This window comes from Catharus ustulatus, chromosome 2 (assembly GCF_009819885.2).
Source record: "Catharus ustulatus isolate bCatUst1 chromosome 2, bCatUst1.pri.v2, whole genome shotgun sequence".
Classification (NCBI taxonomy): Eukaryota; Metazoa; Chordata; class Aves; order Passeriformes; family Turdidae; genus Catharus; species Catharus ustulatus.
In genome coordinates, this window is record NC_046222.1 from 109,268,853 (window position 1) to 109,289,608 (window position 20,756).

Below are 20,756 nucleotides of genomic sequence, written 5' to 3' on the forward strand. Positions count from 1 at the left end.
TAGAATTTTCATTTCAAGAACAATTACTACAGGATATTTTGTTGTCTTCTTCAGTTGAAGGCTCAGTGCAATTTATCAAAACTTTCACTTCTAAAAAAAGGAAACATGGGAGCAAAGAACACTTGACGGGTTGAACTGAAGATTTCAATATAATTCTTTCTCCTCCTCTGTTCTTCCTTTACATAAGAGGATGGTCCAAGCCCTTCTAGACATTGATCTATGCTACCAAATACTGATACACAACCCTAGTTTGCTGTTAGTATTTTACCTGATTCATTCCTACCTATCAGGCTCAGTATTCCTAAGAAGCAAGCACATCTTACCCCTTTGGGACACAGACACAAAACAAGACTTAGAACTTGAAGAACTTTTTGGGAATTTAGACATTCCAAACTCGATAACAGGATCCTCATCCTGTCAGCAATCCCTGCCAGCTCCCAGAATAAACTGTCTCACTCCATTTACCTAAATCTATCCTTTTGTCAGTAATGTTTGCAATTAAAAGTCAAATGCAGCATGAACCAGAATGCCCATAATGGCATCTCCCAGCACTGACCTAAATACCAGGCTGCAAAGACAAGTGAAGTTCTGCATTTTCTCTCTAAAGCTGTATCTTGGATTCTTGGTTGCAAAACTAATTTCATCACCAGCAAGAAGGGCAGCATATCACTCTGTGCCTTTGTATCTCTAGCCTGGTGCTACAGAGACACTCCTAAAGACTACTGTATTAGTTTCTTCCTCCAGCATGCTGATTATCATAAATCTCTTTTCTAGGTGGTGGCAGTGAGCCTTGTTCCACTTGCATCTCTCTGTAGATATCACTCTGACTTGCTTAGTCCTTTCAAACAAGAAAAACATGGTGGAAACAGTTTGTGTTTTCTGACTCCAAGCCCAGGTTGACTCCCAACACAACAGAATATATTCAACAAACTGGGCAGAATCTTAATCCCATTATTTCTGCAAGGTGAGTATAATTAGATTATTTAGCACTCAGACGCTAATTTCACTAATCTTCTGACAAGCAAATCCTAAAGATGAAAAGGGATGAAGTGCCCTATTGCTGTAGAAACAGCTGATAAAAGCATGAATAATCACCATGATCTGGCATACAGATATTCAGAGGGACAAGACAGATTTAGCACAACCTGGCAGTATTGATGCTTGGGTCAATGAAGCCAATGGAAGGACAGTCCAGCACTGAATAACCAGTTCTGTGAGCTTCAATGGCATTTTGGTACACTGCAAATCTGTACCACTGCAGACCAGGATTCTCTGATGGTGAATTAACAGTGATTGCAAAAATGGTTGAGGTGGCATACAAAGTCAGGTAAATGAGGTCATGGTACAATCTGAAAAGTCTCATTTTCTTTCATTTATATATTTTGTCTCAACTTCGATCCCTATAACAGCAGGGAACAACACAAGAGAACTGAACACTAAATGTTCAGTACACAAGTGAGTTTTTCTTGCCTAAAGGTACTGTGGTTGTTCCCTACAACTACTGAGTTCTGACCAGGGGGAGAAAAGTAGATCTGTGACCAAGTTTCTTCCTTCAGGATATTTTAGCATTGTACTTCAGGGTTTTCTCTTGTGGTTGAAAACTTTCTTACTTTCATTATTCAGCTCTAGTGTGTCTAGAACATTTAATCTGAAAATTCTAATTGAATTGTCAATTGTGCACAGATAGATCCATACAGAAGATTGGGTTATGCTTTGCACCAAAGTAACATATTTATCCATTGAGGCTCCTTTTACAATACAGGCTTCTTGAAGCAATACCTTATTTACTCAGGAATAAGGAAAAAAGGATTTACTCAGCATCATTATTTATTTTGGAAAGTGTATTGAGGTCTTTATCCTTGATAAAATATTTTGGAACTGCTACTTGGAATATAGCTCTATGGAGATATTCTTAAGGAATACATCAGACATTAAAGAATTCATAAAAGGGGCTGTATGAGCTGAAAGCATTAAGCTTAACATAGTTTGTCAGTTTGAATAGTGAAAATATAACAATGTGCTTTATACAAGGGAGGAAAAGACAGTCACACATCTTTTGAACTTTTAGAATTTCAGAAAACCTCAATGACTCGGTCAGAGGAAAAAACTGTGTCATGTTTCTCTGACCACTTCCTCTTAACATTCAACCAGTATATTTATATGTGGCTTATATGCATGAGAATTTTCTAATGTATGGGTTAATATGCAAATCCAGGGCCATACTAGTGAGAGTATAAAAGCTGTATTCTTTAATGTGTCTTTATACTCCATTTTGTAACTGAGAACATTTGTTCACAAAGAAGCAGAAATTATTATTAGACTCTTATAGCTCTGGATTAACAGGAGCATAAACGATCTTCTCACTAACTATGTATAATGCTGGTGTTGTGAGGGAGCAGCCAAATTTTTTTTTTTCAAATATGTATCAAGTGCTTAAGGAATGTCATCAAGTCCTCTATCCCTCCTATCTGTTCTGTCTTAAAATCTAAAAAATAGCCAAAATATAAAAACCCCAAAGACTTTCAGATGTCAAAATGCTTTCACTCTTTCAGAAACAAAATAAATGTCCAAAATTTCATTTTTTCCCCATGCTACCAGCATTCAGCTCCACATAAAATCCTTCCTGTGACAGCATGATCAAGTATTGCTATCCTGAGGTTTCCCAAAAGGACAGAGTTAACACTTTTCTGAAGGGTCACCACATGAGACTTCAAAGAGGGTAATGGGAATTTTAAGAAACTTTTATGAAGGGAACAAAAATTCTTGAAGAAAGTGAACTAAGCACCTGTCTACACATTTGATTGCCTCAGTCATCTACAATAGTTTCTTCCTCTGTGACTACTTTCTACAGCTTTGCTTTGCTAGAAAGACCATTCCACGTGCATGTACAATTATTTGTGGTTTTTAACAGCAACCAGTTAGGTACATCTGCCCAATGCACACTCCCAGCTAATACAGAGAGACTCAGCTGCTGGAACTGCACACATTTCTACTGACAGCTTAGCATGAGTGCGCCCTGCTCAAAGCCTGGTGCAGGTGAACTTCCCTTGGCTCAGCACAAGAGGAAACAAAGACTGGATTCCTTCAGACAAGGGCTGAGACCCTGGAGGGTCTCAAGCTGTTAATGAGAAGCTAATGGCCTGCCCACATAGATGTGGAGAAAGAATACAGTGAGATTCTGGAGGACCTCAGATGATAATTCACCACTGGACCAAGAGGTGCATGTGGAACAACTCGTGCACAGACTGTTAGGGTTTAAAGGCCCAGGGATTTCTTTGTCCAGAGGCACCCAGCTTGAGCTTAAAAATAAATCAACTCTGCCTCAAACACAGGGTCCAAACTCTACTTTAGTAGTTCTTGCCTTTACATCATTCACAAGTGTCTTAGGTTGCAATGCAGGATGTAACCAGAAGGATGTATTCTATCATCATCCATTGAAACCAGGTAGGGCAGTGCTCTTTATCTTTTCCAAAACCCATCCTTTCTCCAGGGAGATATCTTCTGTTAATGGCCCTTTAAATCCCACTGCATGACTGATAAAAATTATATCATCCCACTGGGAGATGCTCCATCCAGGGGGAGGAGCCAAGCATTTCCTACCAAGATAAAAACTGGGATTTGAAACACCAAAGTGTCCTTGTTTTCCCACTGGATTACAGAGGAAAATCGAACCTTTCCACATCATCACTGGACCTTTGGAGGAAAACTGCACCTTGTACAGGAGCACTGCTCCAACAGAACCACATCTGTCACTGCAGGAGGATGCAGCCACCATTTAATGGGACTGCTACCAACACCCTGCCTGACAGGGTGCCAGGTTGTACTCTGACTTTGTCAGGGTTTGGAGTTTGTTTCTTTGTAGTAGTGTATTTCTATTTTAATTTCCCTAGTAAAGAACTGTTATTCCTAATTCCCATATCTTTGCCTGAGAGCCCCTTAATTTCAAAATTATAATAATTTGGAGGGAGGGGGTTTACATTCTCCATTTCAAAGAGAGGCTCCTGCCTTTGTTAGCAGCTACCTCTTTCAAACTAAGAGAACAAGTTGAAACATGAATATCCCTCAGTTCTAAATACCAGATGATGCTTCCCTAAAGAATGGTCCCCCTAAACCACAGCATCAGATCTAGCACACACTCAGAGCTTTTAAGTGGGATGTTTGGTAAATATTCCACAGAATGCAGATAACAAAGCAATTAAAGTATTTTAAGCTTCATATTACAGTTTCTTTTCACATAGTCACACTATAATTTCTTCCACCTGACAAAGGTGCATTTTCACACTTCATCCATATTGCAGCAGATTTAAGTGCAGTTTTTTCCAACTGATGTCCATATTAGATGAGTCTTGGACTTGAATGAACATAGGCCTTCTGATTAACAGCATATCTTTGTAAAGAAATAAGTAATTTTTAAAATTTCAAACAAGATTTTACCTATGAAAGGCTTTAGCCTTCTGCAGCAAGATTGCAAACCCCTATATTTAAGATGTTCTGAAAGGCATATGAACTGCTAGCATCTCAATTCTCTCTGTCTAGACAAAATCAACAATCTCTAAATAAAAGATGATCTTCCAAATAAACATCCTGTTATTCCAAAGCAAAAGACTGAAGTCTTCATCCCACTGGAGCTCCTTGGAAATGAACACAATTTCAGCCACCAGCATACTCTTACCACAATTAACAAGTCTGGACAAAGCAGACAAGTCAGGAGTGAAGAAGTGAAGGCCCTATAAATGCTCACGTACATTAGTCCACTGAGAACTACAATACCACCAGTGCTTTAGAGGAAAGCAATATTCAAGCAGTCAACAAAAAATATGCTGCTTGAATCTTAAAGGCTTTTGGAATTAGCATGCATATGCAGAAAAACTAAAGGTATCTGGGGGGAAAGTGCTTTCTAGTGTTCAATTTAGGGGTTAGTCCTCGAATACAAAGAAAGAAAAAGAAAGAAAAGACAAGGTGTGTATAAAAACAGCATGTCAGTCTAAATCCTACTACAACACCCATTGCAGAGAATGATAAACAGGTTGTGATTACATTACACCAGCCTTAGTTCACTTGGTGCCCTAGAAATACAGCACTGATTGTCAGAGCATCTTACAATTACTGCATCTGTCATCCACTGTCACAGCCCTGGAATCCAGGCAGACACGCAAGCAAGTAAACAAAGCAAAGGAAACTGAACTGAGGTCCCCAGACAAGGGAAATTTTAGAACACAACATGACTTTTCTGGGACTTTTTTCCTTGATTCTTCACTGACATTTATTCTTCTGATATAATTCTTTCTTACAGCTGACAAGAAGCAAAACAACCTCTACTCACTGGTTAAACTACTTAAACTACATCAAACCTAAGACTATATTCTTTGAATGCTTAAGGAATAGTCATCTTCTTTTAAATAAGAAACTATTTTATTTTTCAAAATAAATGTAACTTCTGAAATATTTAATAAAAGAAGTTACTGGTGTTTTACTTAATTACATCAAAAAGTATTTGAAAATCACATAAAGGGAAGTCCTTGAAAATCACCTGCTGGACAGACAAGGAATTATCTGTGTGATTCTCAATGCTTATGGCAAAATAAAGACAAAATGACAAGCCTGTACTACCTTTGGCATACCAAGGATTACATACAAAAGGAAAAGGAGGGAGAAAGGAAGGCCAGGATGATTTAATCAGTATGTGTTGACACTCCCTATTGGCTCAGAGTCTGTTACTCCAAAACTAAATATGAGACTAAGTTCTTTGGTAGATTTTCCATGTGTGCATTTTCTTTAGGAGAAGGCACTAGGTCCTGCAGTTAAACTTACTTTATTGCTTTGATCTTGTATGAATCAAATTTTATCTACTCACCATTATTACTACATTTTTATCTACTCACCATATATGTTACTCAGCATTACTTATTATTTTAGTGATATTTAGCATGATTCCTTACTTAACCACTGAAAAGCTAAGAAATCTTAAAGTGTAAAGTTTCATACTGCCCCTTGCTCTGTTGTGACTACATGAGCCTCACAGTTTACATGTAATCTGCTTATGCTTCTTAGTATAATGACATTCAGCTGGCTTTGTCACTGAGATGTAAAGAGACAAGATTTAGTGTTCTGATGTGGTTATTCAAGATGGAGTTAATTCCATTCAAACACCAACTGTGAGCCAGGTGCCAGTCACTGCAGGCTTCCCTTTTGTCACTGGAGGTAAAACAGTCCTTTTAGCAGGTAATTCATCTTTGGGATAAAGAAAACTCCTGTCCTAATAATGCTTTTTAGTCCACAGGCTGTGAAGAAAGACTGCTTGCTGTCTACAAGCAACATCACAGACATCTAAATTCAATCACCAGAAGCCCATGATAGTTGCTATTTTTAAATATCTTTGTTGTGTAGCCCATGCATGTTACCTGCCAGAACAGCATCCAGGTAATCTATCTAAAGATCTGTCCTTATCTGTCTGGATCTATATAACTACAGTTTAGCAATAAATCTATAAATCCAGCTACCTAATAACTAAATAATGATGTTGTGGCATACAGTTGTCTTTATACAAAGTCCTGTATTATATTTTCTATTTTGCATAGCCAATTCACAGCAATTTTCATTAAAATACACAAATTTTAAAAGTTGCTGGTTCTGACTCCTGAGGAAGATTGAAATTGTAACCTCACTGCTCACTCAAAATTAAAACTGAGATTAGGAGTTTACTGTTCATCCTCAAAAAAAAAGATATTAACTTGGATAAGTAACTTATTAAAAGATGGAAAACAAAGAGTAGGATTTCACAGTGGTGATCAGTGTGCCAGGGATCTAGATCAAGGCTCTTGTTTTCCACACCTTCACAGATGACCCACCAAAAGAGAAAGACAAATTAAGTTCAGGTAAAAAAAAAATAACACATTTGGAGGAAAAATGCTATCTTAAGACAGAAGTGACAGGCTTTGGAACCCATAGTTGTTAATATTTTGGGAAGCAATAAAGAGCAATGGAAAGTGCTATCAAAACACTGCATAAATTCATCCAGCACCTTGGCCATTGTGTGTGGTTCCCCCCTCCTTTTGTCCTCACACACAAACCACCTGAGTTCCCAAAGGGACTGAAAAAGACAGAAAGTCATCAAGAATGATCAAAAATATGGAAAAGATCCCTCATTCTGGGGGAAAAAGATATACACAGGTCTATGAAAATCAGGAGAGAATGTAGATAGGAAGGAGTCACTCATTAACTATTCCAGTAATAAAAATTAAGGGCTATCAGATGAAATTAGCAGGTGCCACACTCAAAACAGAGGGAGGTAACTCCTTCCCACAGTGTGTGAGCCAGCAGACTGGAATGCCTTCACAGGTACTAAAATGTTACGTGCAATGAAAATGTGACTACTCAATTTTTCAAGAACAAAAATCCATTGTAGTCATTAATACAAATATCAAAATTATTAGAAGGCTGTTAAGACTCCCCACAGGAATTTCTTTCTTTGTGCAACCTTTCCAACAGTCTTCTCCAGGCTTCCAGTATTGACCTCTCGTGGAGACACAGTTCTAATCTGAACTACAGATTTCCCAGGAGCTTCCAATTTCTAGGAAATATCATTCTTTAACATATGGAAATGAAATATTGAATACAGGACTCTTCAGAAAGTAAATTTAAATGAAGCCAAGTGATATAAAACCAAAGTGATAACTTAAGGGAAACTTCAAAGGATTACTCTAACTCCTATCTCCAAATATTATCAAACACACTAAATTCTTCAGTTAGAAAGAAAGCAAAATGATAGAGAGAAGAAAGATATATGGAGAAAATAATTAGAAAAGCCTTCAAAATTATACAGTCCTCTGATAGGACACTGTAGAAATTTTCAATGGAAAAATTTCAAAACTAGGGAATGTTTTATGGTATGTCCTGGGCCATCTTTTGTAACTGCCACAGAAGTGAAAAACCCATTATGAATCTAAAAGATTAGAAAAATCAAATACTGGATTGACAGTCAGCTATTGCAATGAAAAAGACAAATCCACAGGGCAGAAATGCATATTTACATTTCCTCTTTAGACACCTCAAACAGGTTTTGACCTGTAAGGTGGATTGGGCTCATCAGAACACTACAAAGTGAAACCTTGTACAACTTACCAACCTCCTGAATAAACTCCAATTTATTTCCAGTCAAGCTGTCTGGAAGGGCTTTGGCTGTTACCAGCTTTTGCTGAGGAACTCTAGAGATTTAAGACATCTTGAGATGCACAATATTTCAAAGTATGAATACGAACTGTTCCCTCAGTGATGAAATTGATATTTATGCTGAACTGTTTGTGTTGTCCACGTTCGTGTAATTTATACTTCTGCATTTAAAGGAGTCTCAAACCTCCTTAATGGGGAAGACTTCTAATTAGACAGGCTGCTTCACAGACTCCTAACTTCCCATTTGCACTGACAAAACATCTCTTCAGCAATTTCAGAACTGCTTAAATGGAAAATTACTTCTGTTCCTGTTTCCAGCTGTTGAGCTCCATTTAGAAATGACCTGAGCCAGCACCAAATATCTCATCCAGCTACCCAAGCACTAAAACTACCAGGTATTTAGGAGACCATCAGTCTTCAAACCACTGATGAAGAATATCTTCATTAGCATTATGCAACGCACCAGAGAAATCTGTGCTATCTGAAATAACATTCAAATTAATAAGTAGGCAAAGCATGCAATGCAATATTTTTGGTTTAACCTCTTGGATGGAAAAGGGGGTAGAAACAGAACCATGAGCAGTGAAACATCATTGCCATTAAAACTCTGGGTTGCTTGGAGAGCAGAGCAGTGCACATATTGCTTTTGCAGTGTTCTCCACAGTAAAACCTGTTCTACCAGCCCATAAGTTCAGACTCTAAAGCTGTTGTAACTTCATATTTTGACAAGATTTTAGAATTTGAAATAACGGAGGGGACCAGGGAGGGGACTGGAGAAGCTTTTTTTCCTACCAACACACTTGATGTGTTGGACAGGAGAGAAACTTATATATCTTAACTTGCATGCATTAAAACATCAGTATTTCTGTAAAATTTGGACTCCTGACATTTGATGCTATCAAGCTGTCAGTTTCAAATCATTAATGAACTAAAAATCTGCCTTCCTAAAAGGTTAATGGTGAGAAAGTGAACATAGAGTGTACGTTAGATGCTGCTGAAACAAATGGAACGAGACATATTAGAACCACTGATGAGTAAAAACACTTTAGTAAATGAAATAAAAGGCAAACACAGAATGAAACCCACACAGCACACTCCCAGCTGCCTGATCTCAAAGCTCTGGAAGCATGCACATCAAAATGAGCATGATGAACAAGCTCATTTTCTTTTTTCCTCAAGCTGCAGATTTGTAATGCTAGAAGGTGCTTTTGTATCAAAAGTACTTTTTTTAAACAGAAAAATTCTTTCTTCCCTGCTTTATTTTTCATTCTCCTTTTTTACTTTCCTTGACATAAATGTAAAGGAAAGTAAAAAAGGAGAATCAAAAATAATGGAAAACGCCCTTGCTGTCTTTGTCATGAATTTTACCATTTGCTGGTTGCCACTCACAATTAATTTCTGTCTCTTCTAGGAAAAATACTTTAGTCAATCTGCAGTGAGTGAATGAAATTCCTTCCTACTCTCCCAGGAGAACCATGCCTGTCTAGATTGCAGCTGGTAACTTGGCATGATCCAAACTGCACCATCCAGCTTAGAAACCACAGTTATAAAACCTCCCTCTTTTACAACAATTATTGAACCTTACAACTGCTACATTAATCTCCACTTCCTTTTGCAGCATTAAGGAAAGCAGTGCAGCTACTTCCATCTCTGAGAAGAATAAAAAAATTATATGAGAAGAGTAAGCAGGGAATGTCCCTTCTTTATTATCTTCCTCTTTAAAGTGGCAACAATACTTCTTTGCTTTTTTGTGAAAGTTATGATGTTGCCAACAAACTGACAAGTAGCTGTTCAATGATATTTTTCAAATTCAGTTATTATAAACAAAGGAACAAACTCATACTGTCATGCAGATTATCCTAGATTTTGTGCTGACAACAATTATTTCTTCCATTTTAGAATTATACTTCTTTTCTCCTCAGATTAAGAGAATGAAAGTTATAATTTTTAAGATTTAGGGGTTTTCCCTTCACCTTAAATCACTGAAATCAGAAGTTACTGAGGAAGAATAGGGAGATATTTTTATTTTAAACACTTACAGGGAAGACTGCAGAACAACAAGTGACTCAAAACACAAATGGAAAACAACTTTTACCATGTGTTTCAGCTTTTCTTTCCAGCAAGTGCTTTAGGTACCATGACTGCTGCAGAAGAAAGCATCAGCTGTCCAGGGGGAGGACTCTGCTCTTTGTGTGGCCAATGCATGGCAAGGAGCCCAGCAGCCACCAGCAGCCCCTGCCTGGCTACTGCTCACTGCTTCACAGTCCCTGCTGCATCAGGACTTCCTCCCAGCCCCTCGCCCCTCTCCCCGGCTTTTACTGGGAAGTTTTTATAAAGCACTTAGCCAACTAATGTAATAACATGAGCTCACATCTCTAGTATTTAAGGACTATTTTAGAAACACAGAATGCCAAGAACCTCCTATAGAAATGCACACAAAGCATTAAAAAGGCTTCTTAGAAACTGGCCTATAGATTTTTTTATCTTACCAAGTGCCTGGCTGATCTATGATCCTTCCACACTCCTCCTTTCCTCTTTATTTAAGGCAGAAAACAAGAAAGACACAGCACATTTTAGGAGAAAAGGCAACTCAAAAAACTTGTTGCTTCAAATCTGCACACAACTTACTGACTTTAGCTGTGAAAAGCCAAAGTTGAGGGAAATTTACATTTTTGTAGTAAGAGCTCCCAAAGCATCTACAAATAATTAAACAGTTTTCTAGGTATCTCTCCATTCAGCTTTCTATAAAATTTTACAAGCAATAGTTCATTCTAGTTGCTTTTTTCTTGAGAGGAAAAGAAAAGATAATTTCCATGTAAGTTTATTACTGCAATATAGTTTTCTAAAACACTCATTCATATCAATTTTCCTCACTTGGACAAATGGCATCTCACACAGAAGAGGAATTAGTAAAGCTCTTCCTCTTTTTTTCTGCAAGTACAGTTTTGTTAGTGTATTTAGGAAGGAAAAAACACGCGATGGGGGTGGTGAATTTTCACTTACTAAGCAAACATTTGAAAGAGCAACACATCCTAAAGACTTTAAAACTTGCCTTGCTTAACTCTAAATGTGTATTATTCTTTAGAGTAAGAAGATTGAAACCACATCATATAGAAATAGAAAACATGTGTGCAAGTTTAATGGCCAAACAGGCAAAAAGGAAAAAACACAAGATAAATAGATCCAGGAGAGAATATGCTTTTCACACAAAAGTAACCCCCTATTCTAAAACGGACCTCCATAGCAGGAATGGACTTCAGGATCCTCAGAACTCTTTTTCCTCCTTTGCTTTTACCTACCTAGCATTTCCAAAGTGTGCAGAAGAACCAGAGAACCGTACAGGTGAAACCTGTGCTATGCAGAGTATATATTACCATACAGTTTTAAACAGCCACAGAAAGAAAACCCCAACTAATTGTAAAATAAATACCTCCTCTCCCATTGTGAAGCCAAGCTGCCTTTCAGCAGCTGGAAATGTCTAAGAAGATCCTGGAGTCCTGCCCCTTCCTTGCATGAGCTCAGCTCAGCGCGAGCGGGAGCCCAGCCCTGACACTGACTCACAGGCCGGGCCATCCCCAGGAAACAAAAGTTCCACTTGTTTGTTTCACAGGAAATCTGGACCTTTTCCTACCTCTGCTCACTCACAGCGAGAAGTTTCCTCTCCTTTCCAGCTCAGACTTTCCTGACTCCTTGAGACCACCAGCTAAGACAAGCAAGGATGTGAGTTACAATTTACAGAACTTTTGTGAAAAGCCCAGGCAGTAAATTTTGCAAAGAACTCTATTGGCAGATGAGCTTATGCAAATTCTGGCCTTTCTGGTGGGGGGAACAAAAGGGTTGAAACTTCGTGTAACTTATGTCTTTGTTTTGGCTTTTGTTTATAAAGAAAAAGGTTCAAGAAGCTGAAATATCATTAACGTGATGCTCTGTTCCATTAAAATCTTATAAAATCTTAATGCTGCCTCCCTACAAACATTCAACTTTAAAATGTCTGAATGAGGGTAGGGGAGAGAAAGACACAGATGATTTGGAAGAAATTAAAGACTTATATTTAAGCAAGCCACAAGATACTATATACTCTTATTTCTATTTGACTATTAAAAAATAATCCTCAACTAGGAGAAATATAAAGAAAGAAAACATTCCAGAAAAAATCCACAAGTTAATAATGCTAAATGGACAACAAAAGATGAGGGCATAGATTTCACTTTAAATAAAATATTCAGTTTGGTTTATGTTCATCAGCCTTTTTATTTACATAATTTTCAAAGTGCTGTAAATAAATTTCAAGGCAGGTAATTTTTTGCATAACTATTTCTTCAATTTTCAAAGTTAATGTGTGCTAAGAATATGAGAAGTTATTTCATTAGAATTTCTTTATAATCTTGTCAAAGTTATAAAATTTAACAACTCAGATGTAGAAATTAAAAATCAGTTATATCATCTAACAAAATCCAAATGGAGCAAGAAATACAAATACATTTTACTGAGAAACACTAGGACAGTTTATAAAACTCTTTATTCCTATACTCTTGATTACACTAATTTAAATATTTTCATATCACTGTATATGCATTAATTTTGCTTAGGTAGATTTTATTGCTGTTAATAAACATACCATATTGATTCAGTGCTCTTGAAGCTCATCAGACAGTAACTAAGGTAGTTTGCACATCAGTACTGTTACTTTCTGAAGCATTTTCTCTCTACTATTGAAACATGAGGCAAACATTCCTATAAATTCAGTTTATGTCTCCATCAGGTACCTCTGAAACTCAGGAAATCAGCTTTATTTCAATCTATGTAAGCAAAGCATTTTGGGGTTTTTAACAATCTTTCTTTTAGAATGCCTGTTGGGGTAAAGTTCTGGTAATGGTACAGACTCAGCTGAAATTTAGAGATTTACAGTGACTTGTAAGCTAATGATCACCATCTGGATTCAGAGCAACTTAAAACATACAGACTTTTATTGCCATCCTATTATGAAATAGAATTGCATTAGCTTAAACCTACACATCCTGTTTTTCTGACCGGAGCATCCTAAGATTTCCTAATCAAAACCATGACTGAAATAACAGGAGTTTTCCTTCCCACAGAGCACTCCTCCAGGAGAACTCAATCTGGCAGAAGCCCAGTGTTGTGCCCCAGGAGAACAGATCAGACCTTCCACATTGCTTTTAGGAATAACTTGTAGTACTACCAATACTTCTTACACTACTCTGCTTCTAATTTAAGATGTTCTTCCAGCAGCTTGAGTCAGAAACATTACTTGAAAATATTTTCATGCATATGTTTGGTGTGTTTTTTCCACACTGACTAATTTTTTTCTGAATAAAGTCCAACTGTATATATATAAAGTCTTGTGGCATGGAATACAACTAACTTGCAATTATTTAGAGTCAAATAGCTGCTTTAATTTAAAAAAAATCCTAATAAAACATCACAGGCAGCACAAACCAACGTGTGGGTAACATCCTCTGCCGAGAAACAGTAGTGCAGGCTGATGTGTAAGCTGAACCATGTCAGTGATACCTGGACAACTCTGTTCAGACAGCTCGAACCAAACAGACAGAACACGACGGCACAGATGTGATAGCACGGAAGGAAGGGAGGCATACAGGAGATCAGGAGTCACTCTGTACTCACATTGCACAGTTCAATGACTCAGCAGAGAGTCACTGCCACCCAAACTGACCAAATTCATACCTCTCTTTAAACTTCATTTTGCATTTCCCATTCTATTCCCTTAGTCCTAGGTCCTGCTTTGAGTCTGCCTCCCCAAAATGGGGCAAGCTCCTTTTCAACTCTCTCCTGTCCATCCAAATTCCCCTACCCCTCCTTCTTATTCCTCCAGAATAGGATAATAAATAAATCTTCTAAGGTATTTCTTTATGATGTCTCATGAACATCAGCCACCATTTGCAAACCTGTGTTATTTTTTCACATAATGAAAGTAACACATAAATCATGTTTCCACAGTGAACTCAAGAAATGGGAAGGAGTGAGACCCCTCTGCAGGCAGCCCTGCTCTCACAACAGCTGCAGAAGGGCCAGGGTCCCTCTTCCCCTGCAGCTTTCCTCACAAGATGGCACTAGAATAAATGGTTGGGACGGGGATGCCAGACTGTAGCAGACAGAAACTTCAAAGCAGAACATGAATGTAGCTTGAACAGATGAGTGCCTCTCTGTTCCTACACGGAATTCAACAAACTGCTGATGCTTGGCGCGTCTGCTGCTGCCGCTGGCTGTCTCTGAAGAAAGGAATGCCAGAAACCTGTGCTTTCAAGTGCAAAGTGCTGCACACGCACTCGGTGCTCCCACTGTGTGCTCTCTGCCTCAGCAGGTGCTTTTAATAGTGTTTCTAGTCAGTACCAGCTGGATTTGCTTGCATCCATTTTTAATCTCAGGATTCTGAGCACTGAATCCAACATTTCTATTAGGGGAGCAAGCACTTCCAAAGGTGTTGGAGAGACAAAGCAAGAGACAGTGAGCCACGAGATGCAGACACACGTGGCACAGGTGCCACAGGGCAGGGCTGGCAGAGCTCAGGCACATGATCAGCTGGCTTAGAAACATCAGGAGGAGCCTCCAACTTGTGTCACTCAAAGACTTCTCTTTAAATGACAACTGAAAAGTAAGGGGTAAAAATATTTTCTGCAAGCAAGCAGGCAGGAACTGGCAGAACAGGTGTGCAAAGACAGATTCTCACCATAGTTTCTGGGTTCCCAGCTTGCCAGCTCAAAACAGAAACTCAGACCTTGCAGGCTTTCAGTCTCAGAGTTTATAAACGTTTATCTTATAATGAAGGACAAGTAGACTTAATAATTGACAAGAGTTTCTAACCTTTCTAGCCCTTGTATCTACTTCCATTAGTGCTCCATTTCTCCTCTCCAAACCATATCAAATATATCTAAAAAAAAATTTCTGTATTAATTCAGTGCTTTGCACTAAGGATCCCTAAATCTAGTTAACTAGATCTTACAAGTTGCTGACTCTAGAGCCATGACAGCCTGCCCCTTTATATTAAATCATTACAGTGTCTGCAATTCTCCCTGGGTTGATGGCTGAGTACAGTAATTTCACGATTACAAGCCACACCGTTTTGACTAAAATTTTGCTCCCACCCCAGAAATGCGGCTTACACTCAGGAGTGGCTAATATGTGAATAATTTTATGACATTTCCAACCCCAGAAGTGCAAACCGAGGTGCCGAGTCGAGCACCTGCCAGTAAAACTCGGCTTTACGCAATTGTTTCAAATTGGTTACTGTGTTTCACAGCAGGTGGAGCCTGACTCCGTGCCGGCAGCGCGGGGGGTGGGAAAGGCAGGGGAGCTCCCTCCTTCAGGCAGCGCAGCCCGGGGGAGGCAGGGGGGCTCCTTCCCCTCCTGCCACCACCACAGGAGCGGGGGGGGCTCCCATCCCCTCCTGCCGCCGCTGCCGTGGGTGCCAGCGGGCTCCATCCCCGCCTCCCACCACTGCCGCAGGTGCCGGCAGGCTCCGTGCCCCCCTGCCACCGCGGCGCAGCGCCGAGCCGGGGCGAGTGAGCCCAGCGGCAGCTGGCCCCGAGTGGCCCTGCTGAGCGGCAGTGCTGAGCTGGGTCACCTGGTCCCGTCGGCAGCCCCGAGCCCTCACAGTCCGAGCCGAGCCAGTAAACCCCGCCATGTCGCGATTCTGTTACAAATTGGCAACTTTGTTGCACGCGGGTCCTTGCTGCAAACGACAGAGCAGCTTATAATTGGGTGCAGCTTGTGTATGGACAAAGAACGAAATGTTTGCCAACACCCGGAGATGCGGCCTATAGTCAGTGCGGCTTGTAATCGTGAAATTACTGTATATAATTTACACTAAGTTTTGGCCAACAGTACTGTGATCTCATCAAAGGATGTTCTCTGCTCAAATCCCCCACTGCTAGCCAGCTGTGAAAGTTTTGCCTGAAGAAAGTTACAAATATATCTCAAGTGGAAAATGCAAAAAATACTCTCAGTAGTCTCTTCTGAAGTAAGGACAGTTTTCAGAAAGATGAAAATAGCTTTTGAAGACCTTTTATTCTATATTCACCTATCATGGCCTTCAGCATTTCCAAGCTGAAGCCTTGACTTATGAATCAACCCAATACAGTTAACTCAGACTAAGGAATGCATCGGTTGAATTAATTTTCCTCTGCTTGTAGAGGTTTCTTCTTAGATACAGGAGAGTTAAAAATGACAGCTCCTTAGAACAATGGAAGCACATACAGATTGTACTGGAAGGAAGTTCAACCAAGCAACAGAAGCTTTAGATAAGCTACTACAAAGTGAAAAAGAAAAAAAACAAGCAAGCATAAGCACCTGTTTAAATGTGTTGAAGCTTCGGAGCAGAAGAGAGATGTATGAGACAGGCATTTCTATTTGACCATAAACATTGTGCTGCTTCAGGAGTGTTTCCCTGAATTCTCCCAGGAGAAACAACCTGTCTGTATGCATACTGTATTTCTTCTCAAAACTCATCTTTGGTGAGTCTTGACTATGACTGCATGTGACATCAGGCATGTGTAGCATTGTGAAAGAGTTCACTTACATTTATCAGTAATGGAAATTTGTCAGAGCCAAGCCTCAGGAATCTGACTCTGCTTATACATGGCCAGTGGTTGACTCATCAGCACCAACAGGCAATGAAATGGACCACAAAGCATAAGTATTTGATTCTTCAATTTTTCTAAAAGAGCAGAGCTCTGATAGCACTGCTCAAACTAAGCTCTCACAACTGCATCATTAATTTCCCTAGGATAATCTGCCTCTGTGATTTTTTTGAACAAATAACAGCTAAGCAATGAATTCTGCACACCAATAAAACCAATGGGGTTTCACACAATTCCTCAGCCTTGCCTTTTATTGAGAGTTTATTGATCACCTAAAAAGACAAAGGCAATTATGCCCCACATTGTTGCCATTGAGCAAATACTTGAAGCACATTAAACTGCCTGGTGATTTACAGGAGAGCCTAATGGCATCTGCTTCTGCTCAGCTGGCAGCAAACCTTTCTGCCTTCATGTTCCTGCCAATATTTGTGTAAAAGCCTTTTTAACACCCGGGTAATTCTGTGTGAAATATGATCTAACCTTATGATTCATAAAATTGAAAACATATTAGAACTCAAAGTGATAACACCAAAGTAAGACCCTGCTGATTCTTTTGTAAGTGGGACTCACATTTTACATGGAAACTATCATGTTATAAATAATGCCACATTATAAAATCCTCACAGTAGCTTACTTATGCTTTTTTAAAAAAACACAGTTGTTAGGAAATATTATCAAAAAAGTTAAAACTATCATTACAGTAATATTTCATCAATAACTCTATCAAGAAGAAGCAATAGAAAGAGTTTTAGGATCTCCAAACTTCAGAAAGCATTTTAAAAAAATTTAAAAAGAGGGAATAGAGGAAAGCATTTTTCTCCTTCAAAAGTTTAGAAGTTATTGAAAAGCTAAGGCTACTTGTAAATGAGAAATACATATAACAGGGCAAAGATCCCTTTAAAAACTACATTGCTTGAGAAAAATATGGTCTGATTTGGAACTCTTCATCCAACTCCTCATTTGGAACTCTTTACTTTCAACCAGTATGCAGAGCTTTCAGGCTAAACTGGACCTTGCCTGGGATGGCCAACTTAATGCAGGATTCTCTTACACTCAGCATGAAATGGTAAATAACATGTCAATGACAAGGAAGGAATTTCTCACAGCCAGGAAACAAGTGTTTAGGGAGGTTCATGGTCTGCAGTCCTAACAGATGTGTCACTGATTCATTTTTTGGTGCTGGTAGTAGGCAAAGACCTCAGTGTTGAAGCCTCTGAATGGCACCTCTCAAAGGTTAAGCTAATCCTAGACAGGAAAAAAGCATCAACAGCAAAGCAGTGTTGCCTTTAGTAATCTACACATTTCAAACACAAATGATGGATTGTGTTTACAAAATCAAGCCATTGTTTTCTACTAATCATGCCAATTTCAGGAGAACCTGCAGACATAGGAAGCAAGTTCTGTGTTATAAGTTTCCTGAAAATTGTATATTCCATTTTTGGGTGGGTAAAAAACCTGTTAGTTGTTTGTGCAAAACAACAGTAAGACTTCACGTTATTATAAAGTGGAGTAAGATTTTCCTCCAAGGAATGAAGGCCACTTCATAAGGATTTTTCAAAGACTCAAATGAAAATAAATGGTTCTGCAAAGCCCCACATGTGAGTTAGGAAGTCCACCCAGAAACAGAAGGCAACCAGGGACCCATGCAGGCCTTGAAGAAGTCAGCAATGGTCAAGCAGTAATACAGTCTAGGTTTTTCCTTCATCTAGGTTTTTCCTTCATTTAGATTATTCCAGGTCTTCCCTACCTTCTTTATACTAAGTGAAAAATGGTCACCTGCAAAATATTAATCAAATGTCCCTCAACATAATTTATTTCATCTCTCTCTGCAGGACCTCCTCTTCTCCTGTACTACTGTACCTCAGGGTGGACATGGGAGTAGGTGCTGTGCTATAAATCAGATCACTGAAATGATCTAGGTTGAAATAAAACCTTGCAGGCCAAAAAATTGCTGTAGTGCCTGTTTCTACAGACAAGTGGACAAGCATGAATCAAAAGCTGAGAAGTTGCTACAACAGGTATCAAGAGCCCAGAAGCTTCCTAAAATCACCTCTGGGGGCAAAGAAAATCCATCATGTAACTATGCCCATAGCATTACTGGAGGCTGTGGAAGCCTCCTAACACTTCCCACATCAGGAATTCTATGCAAATCTGACTGTTCACTTAAAGGAAGGATTTCACAGATTTATTTTTTTTTAAGTCATGACTTCATTTGAAACCATCAGCTTTTTTTTGTTTGTTTCCCTAAACAGCATACTTGGGAACAATCAATTTTTACTTTTTTTTTTTTTTTTTTTTTAAGTTTAGCATGCAGCTAACCTCACTGGAATGCATTTTCTGGTCTGAGGCAAAAATTAAAAAAACAGAACCTCCTCTACAGAAAGATTAGGAAATAATGACTATAAAGCTTCAAGTTTTGGCCAGAACATAAAACTTTAAGAGGAAAACTTCTTTAAACCAGCACCAAGAGACAATTAAGGAATGACACATACCTTATCTACTGGGAGGAAGTCATTTTCAACTTCTATTGACCTTGGTCGTAGCTTTATGGGTTTGTCTTTGAAGATATCTCCAAAGCCAACACCTTTGACCTTTTTGGGTTGGATTGTCGTGCCTCCATTGGCTCCTTCTGATTTTGTACTGCAAGAGTCACCACCATCACTCTCAGAGCCTGTAGCATCTTTTAGGCCTGTGAAAAGGAGGGATGGAAGAAGGTGTGAAGCTCATTGTTTTCAGATCAGATTGTGACTGGAAAATGATCCCTCCCACCATCCTCTCCAGGAAAATAACACCATGAGAAACAGGTAGAGAAGATGCTCTCTGTGCCATGCACTCATTTTTGACTTTGAAAAATGACTTTATTTCATCACATTAGTGTACTGGTTAGAAATTACACCAATCCACAGATCCACAAAACATGCATACTTCAGTGTCAAAACTTCACAAATGAGGATGGCGATTCCTTGAGTACCAAGAAAATCCTTATTCCTCGGGCAAAAACTCTTTAGAAGAGACCTCAATAAAAGAAAGAGTTAAATTCAGTTGTGAGGCACCTATTGTATAAAGCCGCGTTAAGCTAACAAGCAGTCAGATCAGGCACGCTGTACCTTAAATCTGTGTGACTCAAGCCAATTATGCAATTAGTATCTAAAGCTACATTACCTAACTGGGAAATATAAAGCTGAAAGCTGTTCAAACAAATTTGCAATCAAATAAGCTGCATAATGTGTTCCCTGCTGAAAATTAAACCTCTTTGCAGCATAGACAGCCTCATAAGAAAAGCAACCATGCACACTTTCCTCTAGGAATATAACAAATCAAAACTGACGTTCTGATTTGCATTACTTCTTTCAGTGAATAGGAAAAATATCTGCATTTATCTGAAAATATCAGCTGCCCGAATAGCAGAGGCCAAAGCTGCAATAAGGTGATGCTTCAGCCACTTTACAGGAGGGTGCAGCACCAGGTCAAACAGCCACTGGCAGCAAAAGCGACCCACCGAAGTGTCCTTCACTAGACCACTCAAATCTGCCTCCCTACATTAACTGCTTCCAGGAAAACCACAGCGATTGCTGCTACTACAGCACTAGTTCTACCTAACAATAGAAGCTCAAATCCTCACATTTCCCTTACAAGCAATTCATGACGTCATAGTCATGGCTCTTACAAGTCAAAGAAAGAAGAATTTCAGATAAGCTTTTCTTCTTAATTACTTTTATATCAAGGTGAACAAAATTATGGCAATTGATTTTCATAATAAAAGGCTGAGAGTACAGATGAACCACAGAAAGCAGCCCTAAGGTCTCCAGGTACAACTTCATGATCCAGGACACGAGAGGCTCATCTGTTAAATGAGCACCAAGGTGCTGCTAGGAAATGAAATCAGGAATTGTGTGTCAGATCAGGACTTTTAGTCAAAACCAGAAAAGCTGTGATATGCCACCCTGAGATTTTCTGTATCTTTAACAA

At 39.0% G+C, this 20,756-nt stretch overlaps 1 protein-coding gene across 4 annotated transcripts in view; it reads right to left on the minus strand.

The window, feature by feature from the left end:
- Positions 1 to 20,756, minus strand: part of SH3KBP1 (SH3 domain containing kinase binding protein 1) — a 212,591-nt gene that overhangs the window by 64,305 nt on the left and 127,530 nt on the right. For all 4 annotated transcript variants that reach the window (XR_004416976.1, XM_033051162.1, XM_033051163.2 and 1 more), the window contains one exon: positions 19,280 to 19,476. Coding sequence is in view for 3 of the 4 variants with exons in the window: in XM_033051162.1 (XP_032907053.1) it covers positions 19,280 to 19,476 (197 nt within the window). In the remaining variant the exon portion in view is untranslated. The remainder of the gene's footprint in view (positions 1 to 19,279; positions 19,477 to 20,756) is intronic.